At 37.8% G+C, this 16,640-nt stretch overlaps 1 protein-coding gene across 1 annotated transcript in view; it reads right to left on the reverse strand.

Moving 5' to 3' along the window:
* Positions 1–510: 510 nt before the first annotated feature.
* PPP2R5A (protein phosphatase 2 regulatory subunit B'alpha) overlaps positions 511–16,640 on the reverse strand; it is a 45,215-nt gene continuing 29,085 nt past the window's right edge. Inside the window, exons 4-13 of the mRNA XM_064648271.1 lie at positions 16,109–16,201; positions 14,029–14,159; positions 13,763–13,822; positions 12,444–12,552; positions 9,951–10,004; positions 5,911–5,961; positions 4,881–5,000; positions 4,668–4,795; positions 2,484–2,585; positions 511–1,717 (exon numbers count right to left, since the gene is read on the reverse strand). Of these exons, the coding sequence (XP_064504341.1) occupies positions 1,591–1,717; positions 2,484–2,585; positions 4,668–4,795; positions 4,881–5,000; positions 5,911–5,961; positions 9,951–10,004; positions 12,444–12,552; positions 13,763–13,822; positions 14,029–14,159; positions 16,109–16,201 (975 nt within the window). The 3' untranslated portion in view covers positions 511–1,590. The remainder of the gene's footprint in view (positions 1,718–2,483; positions 2,586–4,667; positions 4,796–4,880; positions 5,001–5,910; positions 5,962–9,950; positions 10,005–12,443; positions 12,553–13,762; positions 13,823–14,028; positions 14,160–16,108; positions 16,202–16,640) is intronic.

Raw genomic sequence — 16,640 nt, forward strand, 5'->3', positions numbered from 1 at the left:
TAGCTACCATGGCAGGGTCTATCCTTTTATGTAAAACTGACAGTTAGAAAGTAGCAATTAATTAGTTTTGATCTGACAGAGCTGTTGGAAGTGTAAACCCCTTCAGGTACTGCTAGTCCCGTATCCTCTGTGAAACAACTGCTTAAGAAGCAAAAATGAAGCAACAATAAAAGTGTAATGAAGTCGACTCAAACAGTGTAGCAAAGACTTTCCCAGCACCCCCCCTCCCCAGAAACTCCTTGAATACTGTCAGTAAACCAGCCACACAGAAGGGAAGGGAAGCCCAGGACACCTGCCTCAGCTGTTCTCACCACCAGGGAGCAGAGCCAAGCCTTCCACCCTACTCACCAAAAAACCAACCCCCAGCAGCCTGTGCCTCCAACACTTTTGCCACTCAGTGAAAAGCCACAGGTTAGTCAGAGACTTGAGCACTTAAAAAAGGTTATTCATAACAGTCATACTAATTCTCCTGGTCTTCATAAACACAAAGATGTGAGGTACCGCACTAAATACAAACATAAAGACTTTATTGAACGCTGCTCAATTCCCCAAAGATCTTTCATTACAAAATTTTTCCACACAACTGCAATTTAAGAGATTGGAATGGTACTCTGATAAAAGATGTGAAAAATACTTGATCAAGTAAACAGACAAGACTTCTACTGTCAGCTTTCCACCTTTAAGAAACAGACTGCATTTTCTTTAAAGAAAACAAGGAACTATTTCTTGACATTCACTTTCCTCTTTACTATTAAAAAAAATAATGCCAATTTTGGTCTCTTCTTCAGTCCATGAGATGCTAAACTAACACAGAAACATCCAAGATAGTCTGTGAGAGAGACCTGCACTATTCTGCAGGGTCCTCGGGCTGATGAGGAGCATCATTGATGGGCTCTCTGGAGGAAGCTCCATCCTCAGCTGTAGCAGGAGGAAATCCCTAACTAGCCCAGGACCAAGACACAGCAAGAATGGGGTAGAGGCACTGGCCACCCCAACCTGTTGCAGCTGACTCTCTCCCTACCTTGCCTCCTTCTATGTGAGCATTATATAAATCTAAATCTGACTCCAATCAGGAATTCAAGGACAGCACTGTATCCCAGTTCCTTTCAATGCTGTAAGGGGCACATATTGAGTATCTCAAGTTACTGGTAACGTACCTTGGTTTTATTTGAGAAAATACAGCACAACTAGAAGCCTTTTCTATCATCTTAACCAAAGTATGCAGCAATGTGAAAAGCACATACAAAACAAAGAAAAATGTGTACATAGCAAACTATACCACCTATGTGCAACACAATCAAAAATTCAAGTCATAATTCTCACCACTCCCATAATTATTTCACTCATTAAGGATGATAATTCAGTTCTATGAAACGTTGGAAGTGACAGTCTATCAATAATTAGACAAATTTACAATATGCTGTGATAATGACATCACTTAACTGCTGTATTTAAATTCGAATCCTTACATTTGCCAGAGAAAAAAAATTGGCTGTTTCTTTTATACTGATGAGGTTTCTTTTGCAAATCCTTATATATTTCAAAAGGGTACAAAAAAGAATGTCTGCCGAGTAGAGGTGGTCATTTCTTTTATTTGGCACTTGTATTATGTGCATTGAGCACGTTGTGAGTCTGCTTTTCTGCCATCGCCTTCTTAAGCTTTAACTCCTCTAGCCTTCTCCACAACTCTTCACGTTCCAATTCCTTCTTTTTCTCTCTGTAGAAAAGAGTGAAGGATCGATTTCAGATGTGTTTTAAGTGCAGTCTGGAAATGCAGTAACTTAACTGTGACTTACATCTACTAATTCCTCTTTGTAAGTTTTTCTCCAAAGCTATTTTTAGAGGCAGTTACAGTTTCCTCAATTAAAAAGTGAGTGCACAAATCAGTAATGGTTAGTGGTGAAACTGTAGCTTTGCTCCAGCAAACGAAGACAATTGCTGTAGTGTGGCCTTGCACAGACAGCTGCAGTTCTAAGAAGCTTCTTTATCACATGCAAACAAAATAAGAAGGGACTAAGCATTATGAGGGGAGAAGAGCACAGCTACTGAAAGGAGACTTGGCACATGGTTTCAGCTGGCCAAGGACAACCTACACCCTGCCTCCCCTACTCCAGCAGTGCTGCTCAGTAGGTCAGTAGGGTAAGAGATGTTTTTGCTGAGCTATGAAGCATTCTCCAGCTCAGCTGTCTTCAGACACCCCTGAGGCAGCAGAGCCAGCAGCAGCTGAGCCCAGTTTCACCACACAGGAGAGCATGTGCTCCCTGCACAGGCAGGACAGGGAGCTGGGGACTTCTTGCCACCTCCTGGGCCTTCAGCTCCCACCACATCACTGCATATGGGAGCTTCACGCAAGGGACATCCTGCAGCAAACATCTCATGAGCAGTTCCACTACAGAACCCCACAGGCACAACAGCAAAGTAACATCTGAAATTACATCTTCGATATACAATCTGCAATGGGCATTTGAAAAAAGAACCAGTACCTTTGCCTTTCTGCTTTGTATGAGCTTGTGAGTTCATCAAAAAGCTTGCCATTCATTTCCATCAGGGTTTTCAGCACATTGTACACCAGTGCCACAATGGTTCTAAAACAGAAGCAGCACAGCCATTAGAGTTACTCAGTGACAAAGTTAACTTCACTAAACGAACGTTTGATTTCTTTTTTGGACTCTGAGTTTCTTATTCAAGATACTACTGTAAGGTCAGTGAGTTTCTGAAACAAAATCCTTTTCATTTCATTAATTTACAGAGGAAATTATAGTATAGTTAAACATTTTTTGAAACAGCTATTTAACCTTAAATTCCTGACTTCTGTAATATGCACAAGATATAATTATTCATGCTGTGGCTGTACTCTAAAAGCCATTCAATTATGTTAACCTTTAATAAACCAGGTTTTAACAACAACTTTGTAATATTTGAATAATGAAATATGAGAGTCTAGAAAAATAAAACTTCTGGCTAATAGCTTCAAGAAGGCAACAGAGGAGCCACAGGAGTGTGGTTTAGCACAACCACACAAAGCTTTCCCAGCAGCATTTCTCGGCAGCAGGCAGTGCTGCTGCACATGCCCCATTAGAGAACTGAATTGAGAACATCAGATAATGGTTTTGGGTACCTTATTTTCTTTAAGAAACTCAAGAGCTGCGTGAGCAACACTGGCTGTGTGTTACTTGGCTGACCTTATTTCCACATTAGGTATCACCCTTCTTTTTGTGATAACATTCGTATTTCAGTAAACTATCTTAAACACTGTGTTGTTTATCTCCTTTAAAACCACTCTTAGTTACACAGAGAAATACAAAAATAGCAACAAAATGAAACACAAAAAGGTACCTGCCATTAAGCTTATCACTAATCAAAAAGTAGGTAAACTGTCTTCCCCCTCTTTTCCCTCACTAGTAGGTCCCCACTGACTGCAAGGCTGCAGCCCTGTAAGCTTGAAAAATGAGTAGAAAAAAACCCCTAAGGAAGTAACCAAAGGACCAGGTTTGCCTTTTCAGTACACTCTGTCCATTCTGGTACTAGGAAATCTCCCAGCTGTTCATCAGAGCCGTGCACTCATTCAGAACACACAGTATGCTTTGCCTGTTTACACACTTTTAATTTTTCTCTTTTTTTGTACCCTCACTTTCATGTGGTTTGAAGTCAAAAGCTTATTCAGAGTTTTGGTTTTCTGAGAGGAAAAGCTTGATTTTGAGTATGTGGTTAAGTCCATATCAGACAGCCAGATGGATATAAGCATGTTTTGCTGCCTTCCAGAACAGACTAAAACCAAAGGCTTAGACTTTATTCCTCAAACCTCCTTGTCCTCAAGGTATGCAATTATCCTGTGTCTTTTACTTCCTTCATAAAGATCAACTTCTGTCTACAGATAAAGAGGAATATTCTCCGAATTTGTTGAGGTCCCAAGTATCTTGATATTCAAAGTAGTAGTTCCCAAAAATTTATACTCAGTCTCAGCTACTAGATTTACAACTAGACACACCATCTAGATAAATTCAGAATAATTTCAAACCCCCCAAGGGCTTAAAACAGGACATCTGATTTACTCCAGGGCTTTGGGAGGCTCCTGCTCACCCTGGCTTTTGCCTGCACAAGCTTCACATTCTGCACAGACTTGCAACTCAATTCAGGGTGCTGGCACCAGCCCACTTCACTTTTTAGTATTTCAATATCTTTCAAGTATGATATAAAAATACTAATATTTAACTTGTGGCAATAAATATAATATGAACTAGTCACTCATTTCTCAGTCCTACCATCCATTATACTGGTAGGCATTACTCTTACTCTTGAGAATATCTTTTCCCCTTCTTATCTCACTGGGCAGCAATAACTACTTATTAAGACCCAGAATTTTATTCATCTTAAAAGTAGTAAAGGACAGTGAAGCATAAATGTAGCAGAAGCAACCCTTGGAAATGGTTTTGGTCTAAGGAGCATTAATCTGCATTTTGAACTAACACATAAGATCAAGTGTGATTACGATATAAAGACCATCATCCAATTTCCTCATACTTTTTAAATAAATTCCAGGTCTCTATCATAATGCAGAACAGTGAAAGCACAATATAGCTGACAGTGGCATTCATCTGTCAAGCTCACAATCCAAACCTGAAACAGTGGACAGTTTATTTTTATAGATAAAGATAAACACTACATACGGATTCCAGTGTTCTTTGGAGATCTTGTACAAACTGCCAAACATAATTGGTAAAATTTTATCAATGTTCTCTTCAATCAGGCTAAGAATATATTCATTATTCCAGAAGTACAAAGCTCTTTCTGCAACCTGAAACACAAAGTTTAGGGGTCAACAACCATAAAAGAAGTTATTGCAAGGTTTGGGGGGGGTTTTATACTTTTTTTTTATTTACCTGAAAATGTGAACTTGACACACTCCTGGATATTTGCTTAAATAAAGGCTCTTCTATTTTTTTGAACTGTGACGGTTCTATTACATCTAAGATTTCTTCAATTTCACCTAAAAACATTACCTGTTTATATAAAAAAAGGGATGAGAATGTTCTGTATCGCCATTGTAAACAGAAACAAAATACAGCTTATACATTAGTCATGAATCCTGCAAAGAACACTGTGTATAATTACAATACATTAGACATCCACAGGGTTTTTGCAGCCTAAAAGAAGTCAATCATCCATTTCAGCTACCAGGATACAGCTCTCCTCTTGGGCTTCTTTTGTGTAAACACTCTGAATACTTCAAACTGCTTCTGCACTTTATTTCAAGAATGGCTGCAGAGATTACAATTATGCAAGGTCTCCAAAGTAAGTTTTGAAGTGATAAACAGTTAATTCCCACATAAAACTGCAACCAGCAGAATGCTGGGTGGGTGGCACAGAAAAAATTTAACACCACTCAAAGAAACAGGGACAACAGCGTTAAGGGATCCCACTTTTAAAGAGCTGTCAGGGATGGAATCTGGTGGCATAAATTAAACTCCTGGTTTTTAAACTCCTTTTAACTACGTAGGAGAAACCAGGAAAAGAAAATTTCCCAAGACCATTTAAAATTATTAGCCTACTACAAAAAAAGAAAGTATGTTTATTTACCAGACACTTGCTCAGCATCTCAAACGTGTCACATTGCAGATGACTACCTTCAACCTGGTCTATATCTACTAAAATACTTCTCACCTCATAAAATTGTTTCTTTATACAATATCTTAATTAGAATGCAACTTTGAATATGGTTTTAACATAGTGAGAACAGAGACATACAAAACAATTACACTGAGTCGCATGACAAAGCTGAGTGCCTCAAGAAGCCTCAAGAACTCCAAGTTTTCTGCAAAATCTCTTGAGCACAGCAGAGGGAAGGTTTCTGAGCCTGCCCCATGCCATTTTACTTCACAGCAGACACCAGAAATGAGAGACAAAACCAACCTCTTTCTGACTGCATGTTTTGGGCCAAAATTTGAGCAGTCCTCTGATTACCTATATGAAAAATACAAACAAGTTAAAGCAGAACAAGTTTCTATTACATACTTGATAAGATAAAAAAAAGTACTAGTTTGCTTTTCCTTATCCAGAGGTTCAGTGAAAACTGAATACAGCTAAATGCAGTTCCACTGAAAATAAAAACTCATTTAAATACTTAATCTTGTTTAGGTTATTAGAATAACTTCGACCCTCATCACTTCACATGTCTACGATTATCTGTTCACGCTCCACTCCCATCCCAGTACATACATTAACTGATAGGATGCTGATCACATCAAAGCATCACAATATGAAGTTAACCCTCCTCCGTAGCTAAATTTCACAGAACGTTTTTTGTCTTCTACTCATCCATACTTTGTGGAACACCTGCCTTGGCACCAAAGGTTTGGAGCCTGAGAGGAAGCGCTATATGCTGCCTGCACAAACAAGGTTCTACAGAGGAGCCATGGCCTCCAACTCTTCCTTTTCTCTTCTAGAATATGAAATGTTAGACTGGAAACTAAAGTAAGAAAGATGTGAACTTGCAGGGAAAATATATTCCAGTATCTATACTATTTTACACCAGACCAGGAAAAAAAAAAAAATCTTCGGGAAAATTAATTGGAAAGTACAGCGCTCAAGAGGAATGGGGAGAACACAACAAAGAAAGGCTGGAGGCATTTTTCCTAGAAAGAAAACATCTCATGTGGTGTCTAAATTACAAAATTAATGCTGGCTTGAAAAAAAAAAAAAAGCTGTAGCTATGTTTCACAAGCAAAAACATTCTCGGAGCTTTCATACACTTTCATTCCTAGAAAAAGACCTCTATTTTTATGATACAACAGCACCTAATTGATCATATCCAAAGGGAAAACTTATTCAACTATTTGAATACCTTCCATATTTGCTTTTTGTCATGTTGAATTCCTTTGGCTTTCCAGCTGGCCATTTTACTCACAACTACATGTACTACCAAAAGTGGCTTTCCAGAAGAAAAAGTTAGTATGACTTTAAGTGCCCACAAGTCTTTATCCTAGGATACTCACACATCTCGCTACTACACAACTGACTGTCGCTTCAAATGACACTGAGCAAATGCAGAAGCCTCAGGCAGCTGGTAAAGTTCTATGCTCAAACCCACAAAAACAGAGCAAGTTACAAGGAAAGAACAGTTTCTTCACAAAGCCTTGACCATACAGTTCTACCCAGCTGGCTGGAAGATGCAGACAACTGAAATATTAACACCAGCATCTGACACTGATGAAGGAGCGGGAGGCCGGGGTCAGCCCACACGGGTGACACCTTTGGCCTCTGGCCCACAGAGGCAGAGCTCCCTCCCTGGAGGCAGGCACTGATCTGGCCTCCCCCCTGCTCCATGGATGGAGCAGAAGAGCTGGGGCAGGTGGCACAGTGAGGGGGGAGGAGTTTTGAGTTCCCCCATTTCACTGCAGTTACCAGATCAGGCAGTCCTTCGCTCGCTTGCTTCTCCTCCAGGGAGTCAGACTTGCATGAATTAATTACATTTGTTTCACTAGATTAGTAATTTAAATTTGCGTATGTAAAACCTCTTTCAATCTAGGCCTGTTTTCTGTTAATTACCTTATAACTGAATAACTTATATACTATTGAGATTTCATAATTCTACAGAACAAACCCATACTTTTCCAGGCATAATAGCTCATTCCGCTGACAGCTTCCCTTCCCTCAGAGCAAGGCAAGTAAGCCAAAAAACTTCAGACAAGCACATTTGCCAACAAAAAGTGTGAGAACCTACCATACATCCCTAACTGGAACACAAATTTACTGGTCTCAAGAACACAAAACTGAGTTTTCTAGAAAAGTCCACTTTCCAGCACATGTTACTGCTAGAATGTCTGAGTATACTTTGCTACAGAGACTCTATTCTCAACTTGATAAAGGAATAACAAGTTTGAGTTTAACAGCGTACACCTCAAGAATATCAGTTTCCAGCTTGACTATGCTTTCATATCAAAAAGCTGATAAATGCATATGTATGTTTAGAGATTTTATTCAAAGAAGTAGTCAATATAATGCAGATCTGAAATCCTGTTGCTCTTACTACACAAAAGACTTAAGATTAATATTCTTCCTTGAGCTACAAAATTCCCATAAAGTGACTTAAAACAGTAGGCACCTGCTAGAAAACTTGTCCCACCTACAAGGACTGCACGTTTAGTCTGATATCTTCAGTGTAAAGGCCATTGCACTTAGCAGGGTTAGGTAACAAACTCTTCTTGTCAGCTCTGCAAACATCAGCACTGACCTGAGGCAGACTACCATAGCTACAAGAGCTCAGATTGAATGTCCTCTAAATTGACCCTGAGTGACAATTCCTGCCAGAAAAATAACAGTAAGGTATGCGTGAAGACAGCCTTCTGATGGAGTTCTTAAAATATTACTTGACCTAAAGCCAAGAAAAATTTCCAATGCTATCTCATCAGTTGCCCCAAATTTTAACATTTACTTTTCAAGCATTTCAGAAAGTTTCTTAAAGCTTCACTTCTTATCATCTTATTAACTTTAACTTCTCTACAAAGCAAGTTTTACTGTGAGCTCAGAGTAATGACCAAAGCAAACACAGGCAGTGACTCTGCAGCGAATTCTCATATCTTCTCCATTCCAAATTCTCCTTTACTGATTAAGAAGCAACCAGAATTGTACATACCACAGTCCAGACAAACCTCAGAATTGCACGATGGCAGTCCTACTTCAAAGCCCTACCTTCTTCACTTCAAAGTCTGGGTTTGGATCTTGCATCACACTTGTGTAAATTCATGTCAGGAAGTTCTGACTTTGTCACGTTGTCACTTCATTCACTCTTGCAGGTTTTTATGTAATACTACACACTTTCTGCTCACATATCAACTTTAACTGTCAAAATGCCTGGGTTGTTTTATCGCTTGGCTTAAGGAATGTGGGTTATGCAAGTCCTTTCTCCTCACCCTATCCCACAAAATAAGCTAACTGACCAGTGTAGCTGGGAACACTGCAGCACAGGGGCAAGAAGATGCTTTCAAGCACATAAAGCAAATTTCTAGACACCTTCCATCACCTACAGAATAACTTGTCAGCTGATGGGGAACATCAGTACTGAAGTGCCTGTGCAGAAAACAAGCTTCTACTGAAAGACCAGTGAAGATCAATGGTGCTTTCCCAAAGCTGTTTATCTTTTATTCTTTATAGAAAAAGAAACAGAATTTGCATAAGCTCTTCATTTTTCTGTCCCAAAAGAAGATAAAGTACTTAAAACCAGCATCCTCCTAGGGAAAATATTTTTGATTGTCCAACTAAAACCAGTTTCTGCTGTAGCTGGCCTGACATCATTCTGTGTTCCCACGAGCTGCTGCACTGCCCTGGGCCTCTGTTCTTTTTTATGGGCCCTGCCAAAGCCCTTGCACGAAGCACTGCAAAACCCTTTTTAGCTGAGCTGTCAATATGTATTATGGGAGACTGTCTGGCAAAAGCCACTGATGCCTGAAGCACCTGTATTCCGACTGCCAAGAGGCACCCCAGGAACTGAAGAGACAGAGCAGGAACAGTGCCTTTGGAATTTCAGAGTTCTGTCTAAATAAAGTGTTGTCATTCTTTTCAACTTTTGTTTTAGGATTGTTTGTTCCCTAAAACATTACTACTTCATGCAGTGGCTAAGCACAAGTAATTAATACCAAAACCCCTGAAATTTTAGTTCTTATGAGGAGAGAATACAGTTGTGACAAGCATAGTAATTTGCATGATAGAGCACAGAATTAAATAAAAGTTTGAGCCACTAGTATCTTGGCCACAGGTTAAGAGAACTGCCCTTCCAGACCCAACACTTTGTTAACAACCGTCCTAGATTTAATTCTTTCCCCCCAAGAAAACCTCACCTGTGGATCTTTAATCAGGATAGCACAGACAGCACTGCTATACAATTCGAACAAGTTACACTGAAATATGTAATTGAAATTAAAAATAGAAAAAAAATTCAACTGAAAAACACTTACAGGCTCTGTTAAGGTTGTATCTTTTTCCAGGAACTGTACAACACAATAGGCGAGCTAGAATGTAAGTCATATGATTATTTAGTTTAAACAGACACTGTTTAGACATTGCAGCATAACTATCACAACTTCTAATGGAAGCGCTTCAGATCACGGGCGAACCCAACCCAAAACATCCCTACGCAGCCACTTCATATTAGTCCAAACTAAACAAAACAGCAATTAAAGCAGCAAGATATACAAGCCTGCTCTATCTTACAAAAACTTCCCACATACTAAAAATCATCTTTTTTTGCCTAAAGATAATTTCCTAAAAGAAAATTACTTTTAAGTTTGACAGGTATTTCCTTAACTCAGATCCAGTAACCAGGCAGATTTTCCTTTACATCAATTCCTGTATCAACATTACAAAGCTATCATTTTCAAACATCTATATTGGGGTAAAAAAGGCCATACTTTCAGTAAAAAACAAGTTTTAACACAGGTTTGACTGAGCACACATTGGACACTGCTCAAATACTAGACACCTACAGCACACAACATTCAGTGGTAAGATTACAGGTGAAAGAATTATAACACATTCCACAGCCACAAGAGATCAGGCAGCTGCTGACCAGCTGAGTGTCCTGTCCCAATGCAGCAATGGCCAACAAGTGCCCGTGGAAGGGTGTAAGAAGTGGGGAAGCACAATGTCATCAAGCCATCAGCACTGCTCTCCCAGCCTCTAGTGGTTTCTGTGCAGGGGTCTTCTCAGGCCAAGGTGTGATATTTCATGTTATATTGACCTGACTGACCTGACTTGCTTAGAGTTCAGTTAATTAGCACATAGTTGAGTAACTAAACGACCATCCCATGCAGAAACCATACAACAATCCTATCACTGAAGCAGTTACAATCCTAGATTCCATTAAGACTGATTTTAAGAAGTCACAGTATTTTTCATTTAGCCATATAAAACAAAGACAAAATTGTATACATGTGTTACATTTCACTACTCAGGATGCTTGAATTCAAGCATTACTCTTCCTTCTTTTTTTTTTTAAATCTGTTATGCCAAAGCAGATAATTACAATGCTGTAATTGCAACAGGTCTAATTTATTTCTCTTACCCTTAGGCTATGGATATATTTATGTAGATTCAAAAAACACAGTAAATGCCACACATTAATCTCATAAAATCCCATTTTATATATATATATATAGTACAGTATTGCTTTATTTTTCAAAGACACAAAGACTCAAGCTTAATTCAGCTTTAAGGCTTTCACTTTCAAGGGTAGGCTACATTTGCACAAAGCAACCAGGCCACTTCGGATTGACAAGCAGATTTCACACTGGCTTGCATCCCTGGGATAACAGGAAACCAGGAACACACAGTGCTGGGTGCGTGTGCAAAGTGTTTTATGGAGGGACAGAGGAGTGGTCTGGTCAGCAGACCAAACACTACTTTTGGGTACATAGTACAGCTGAATTAATAGGGCCCCTTTCAGGAACCCATGAACTGGATTTAACATATTCCAGAAAAAAAAGGACAGCTTGCTGTACTGATCTGTCACTGAGAACACCTCTGGGAGGTGACTGGCCTCTTTTGTATCACTGACTCATTCCAGGGAGCAGCCTATTGCATAGCAATAAACCACAAATATAACTGATTTAATTAATTTAAAACTTCATATGAGACTTAGGAATTAACAGAGCTCTTCACTTGATCCTGTTTGTTGACTATACAGTCATAGTGACTTCACTTTAATTAAAAACCCATTTCCTTGTATCTTTAGTCTATAAAGAGCTCTATTAGTGAGCTAAGTTAGAAGGCAAGTTTTAATTAGCCACAGCAGAATTACTTGCAAGTTTGCATCAAATATATTCAATATTCAAGTGTCATACGTCTGGAAAGGATACAGATTATCCTTCAAATAAAATGCTGAATGTCTGTGGCAAGTATAAGAATCAAAGTCAGATGAAGAGCTGTAGCATTCTGACAGTGTGTCATGGATCTACATAATTTCCAGCTGATCTAGAGAGCTACTATGCATTTCTGCCATTTATAAATGGCAACAAACATTCTCCTCCCCACTCCATCACTGGTATGTCTTTAGAAATAAAAAAGCACTTCTGAAATAAGTACCTGGCCATACTCAAGGTTCCTTTAGAAACAGCATTTAGGTTACATAAAAGAAATTACAACAGCATGAGGTCCTCTGATTAAATGAAACTTAAAGTGTGACAAGACTACAAGCAAAAAAGCTTCCCACTTCAGTTGACATGACTTCAACTCACTGTTACATTCTTTCACTTGTAATATATGCTAAATATTACATCCAAATTACCATTTAAATATAAGATCTATAAGATTTTTTAAAAGTGTGACCGTGTGACTGAATTTGCAAATATTTTGGAATATTGATATTATAACATATACTGTTTTAAAGTTTCATTATTTTCAAATGTAAATACAAAAAACCCCGCCACGCTTAGAAATAGGCAAAAGCTTACCTGTGCATGAAACAAAGCTAATCCCTTTGCAGTATGCATGGGAATCAGAACTTTCATAAGGAACTGTTTGTGTTCTGCTTTCAGTGGCAGTGCAAAACCATTGATAATACTGAAAACATGAATAAGCAGGATTTATTTTTAATTAAAAAATATTTTTTCCTAGCAAGTCAAGAATTTCTTTAAGTTCAAGAGACACTCCCTTTCCAATTCAGTTTATAAACCTGATTATTTTGAAGCCATGAAATAGCACTACATATGCACAACCTTTAAAGTTTTGGTATCATGAGAGTTTTAGACTCTTGGCAGGAATAACAGAGAACCACAGTAGAAGACAAATAATACTCATTAGATGAGCTGAAATATTTTTATCATGACTTCCATTAAGTAAAATCATCTACAGTAAGTCTTCCTGTCCAACTGTAAAGCTTACATGCATCAGAAAGCTGATCCATTTCACCCACCATCAATAGCAACTTGGAGAGAAAAAAAAATAGATGGCATACAATTTTCAACTACTTTAACACTGCAGTTTGAACATTTGTTTTGAGATTGTTGAACAACCTTTCCCTTCAAAAACGAAGTTAAATAGTTTGTCACTGATTCAGTCATCTTATATATAGAACAGACAGAAGTCCTTCAGGAAAAGGTTGGCTTCTTTTTCCCCCCTTACATTTTAAGCAAATCTGAGAAAATAATGGCATCCCTTTTGCTTGATTTTCATGAAATTTTTTTCCAAAATAGTTTCACAATGTTTGTATTTTCAGTTAGACCAGAAATATTTATAAAATTTTCTACCGTGAAATGTGTGTGACAATTTTGGAGAAACAGTAAAAAACTACCACAGAGAAACTTCTAAGTTAAAAATTAAATTAGTGAAATAATGTAAAAATAAGGAAACTAAAAAAAAACCCTAGCACTTACAAGGCTTTCCTGAATAGAATCTAAAGAAAATCAGCCTGCTGAGGATTAAAGCATTTCATTCAGCATGAGGGTGAAAGTTAACATTCAGTTTCTGAATCAAAGAACAAGTCATCTATCAGATGTAAGATAAGCAAGGGTAGATAGGCCTGAGAAACAAGGACCCTTGAGAAACATTTTGCCAGTCATCTTTAAAACTTCCACTGAAAAATGAATAATTTATACTCTGTATCCTAATTTAATACTCATGTGGTAACCCAGACAGTATTAGATTATCAGTGACTGCACTTTATCACTTGTTGCTGTAATAACTCTCTTCCCCCTTCATTCCCAAAGCAGAAAAGCTGAAGCAAACACCCACAATAACATGTTATATTTCTTCTGTGTCAGATCAAACTTACCTTCCTAATATCTCAAGAAGTTCAGCAACACCATTGAAGTGCTCTGTTTCATATATAAACCTGGTACCAAAAAGAGACAACCATCAAAAGCTGAAACAGAGGACCAGAGATCCCAAAGAAATAACCCCTAATAAGCTGGAAATATTTGAAAGCCAGATCACAAACTAAAACCAGGTCTTTTATTTCAAGAATAAATCACTGCAGACCCAGACCATAAAGGCAAGATAAAATATTCCTCAACACAGCCACACACGCACACAGCATACCTGAGGAAAATGTTGTTTATCTGTTTCCTGATGAATGCTCTTAAACCAAGGAATTTTCCATAAATTCTATGAAGCACTGTCTTTAGGAAATCACGTTCTCGTGGGTCTTCACTATCAAAGAGCTCCAACAGCTTTAAAAATTAAATTTAAATGTATTACTTTTGAAAGACTTGAATTTTGTTTTGTTCCTACCTGATTTGAGTTTTATCTTTAATTTACAAGGTTACATTAGAAAAAATAAAATCACCTTAACTGTAAATTTTGTTTAGATGTCGATAGTATATTTTCAAAGTTACATTTTTAAAAAAGGTGGTTTTTTTAATAAACCCATCAGCTTCATTCCCTTCCAAAGCCTGTATACAAAGACACCAAAGTCATTCCAATAACTATTATACTATCAAAATAAAAATAAAATTGCAAGAATGAGATGATCAAACCACAGGTAAGTGGTTTATACTTGTTAAGAAATCAGAATGAATCAAATCTGTGTCATTTATTTACAATTTCTTAATTAAAAACCTTTACTAGTTATCTCCAAAAGATACTTATGTCTTGATGGCTAAGCAAAAGCAATCCTATATAAAAGATTTTACAATTAATGAGGTCATAAAATACGCACAAGATAAGTAATTATTAACTGATTCTCTGCTAATACTGACTAAATGCTGCAAGAAGCTAACAAGACTTTGCATGCTTTTTTTTTTGCAGAAAGTTTTCCAAGGACACAGAAAAGACCATGCTCACTCGAAGACATCAAAAAATACTCCAATCACATTACAGACCATTAATTTTGGTTTTTTCTTTCCTGCATGTTCAAGTAACAGCATATTCAGAAATGCTAGCTGTCTTGAACAAATTAGTAACTTAACTCAAGCAGTCACTACCATCTCCTGCTCAGCCAATGCCTCTGGTTGGGTATATGTGTACCAAGCAGCACAAGGGACTGGAAACAGCTGTTCAGGAACTTTGTTCAGGCTCATTTCAATTTTATATTTAGAAGGAATTTCTCAAGGTCACTACTCCACCTTTTTTCCCCATATATAGCTAGCTGTTCACTGCACTGTCTTTCTTGCACTCTACAGAAAGATCAAGTGAAATGTCAAACTGAAACTCTGCAACAAGGCTCTTAAGGACCACGGGTCAATTAGTAAACTGGACAGCCACAGCCAACAGTTCAGCACCAGCTTCAGGCCTAAATTTTATGGGAAAGCTGAACAAAACCGAGAAGAAGGAAACATCTATAAACAAGAATAGTAGAACCAAATAAGTGGGAATTAAATGCAGTCACTGAAGGTGGGGAGGGAAAGAGTCCATCTATGTTTTCACTTTTCACTGCTGTACTGTGATGGCCTGCCAGCACTCACTCTTCAGATACTGGGCAAACAAATATTTTGACATGGTGAAAAAAAAAAAAATCCCCTCTGAGTTCACCTTGAACAAAAATTGCTGTGGTATTCTACAGCATAATTCCTTGAGCAGCTATATCTAATATGAAATCTCACTTCATTTTCTTGCTCATACATTGTTATTTTGCATGGTGAAGCATGATCTTCCTATACTGTACTTTCCTGTACTTTCTTATTTGATTCTTCTTCTGTGGTTAGTACATGACAGTAAAGAGACTGACACTATTTAGACACAAGTTAACAGATGTTGGAACACATTTCATGTACGGTAAGCACACAAATTTTTTACAAGAAAATAGTTCGCTGCAAGTTTTCCTGTGATAAATCTATTAAAAGAAACAAACAAAAGCATTACAAAAACGTAATTAGCCCACTGTTGAATTGACTGAAATTAAGTTAAAAATCATTAAACACACAACTTGCATTCAGAAGTTACAAATATCTTTCACTGCAAAGCACTGAGGTTGATACCTCAAAATGAACTGTTGCTGAAGCTACTAATTACATGTAGCCTCTGTGGTACGGTGTGCTGTTTATTTACTGTTTGGCAGAAACCACTGCTGAAACAACTGAAATTTACCCTGTGTCAACATGAAAATTTTAAACAGCCCATCTGATAAATTATGCTTGAGAGGTGATTTTTAAATCTACGGGTGGAAAAACTCCCCACTTACCTGCTGTACAAATTTCTGGTCAATATATCTCTTTGCAATGCTAGGCTGAAAATCCGGGCTCTCCAAAAACCTCAGGAAAAATTCATACACCAACTACAAACATTGAAATGAAAATTTTTAAGTTAGTAAGTACACCTTAACACAGATCTCAGCCCTGTCACCACCACCAAAGCCAGTGGGACTATTCACATGTTTAAAAACTACCAAAGGAAATCAAAGCCTAACACAACTGCCTAATCACAGCCTCTACCGGAATTTACTGAAAGAATTACAGTAAGTATCAAGAACACTTTAATTCCCTGAAGTGTCAAAGCTTAATAAATAACCTACTGAAAATATCTCTACTGGGCAAAAAACAAGTTCTAAATGTTACATATGTTCACATTTCCTGCTGCGTTAAGAATTCGTCATGTAGAAATAAGTTACCAAACACTTGGCAGCAATGAGGGTAAAATTAAGTGCTCTAACATCACATAATTCCTTAAACAGATGAAGAAAAGGCTGCTAAGTGTTCCTGAAATTAAATTTCAGC

Source organism: Pseudopipra pipra, chromosome 3 (genome assembly GCF_036250125.1).
Source record: "Pseudopipra pipra isolate bDixPip1 chromosome 3, bDixPip1.hap1, whole genome shotgun sequence".
Lineage (NCBI taxonomy): Eukaryota > Metazoa > Chordata > Aves > Passeriformes > Pipridae > Pseudopipra > Pseudopipra pipra.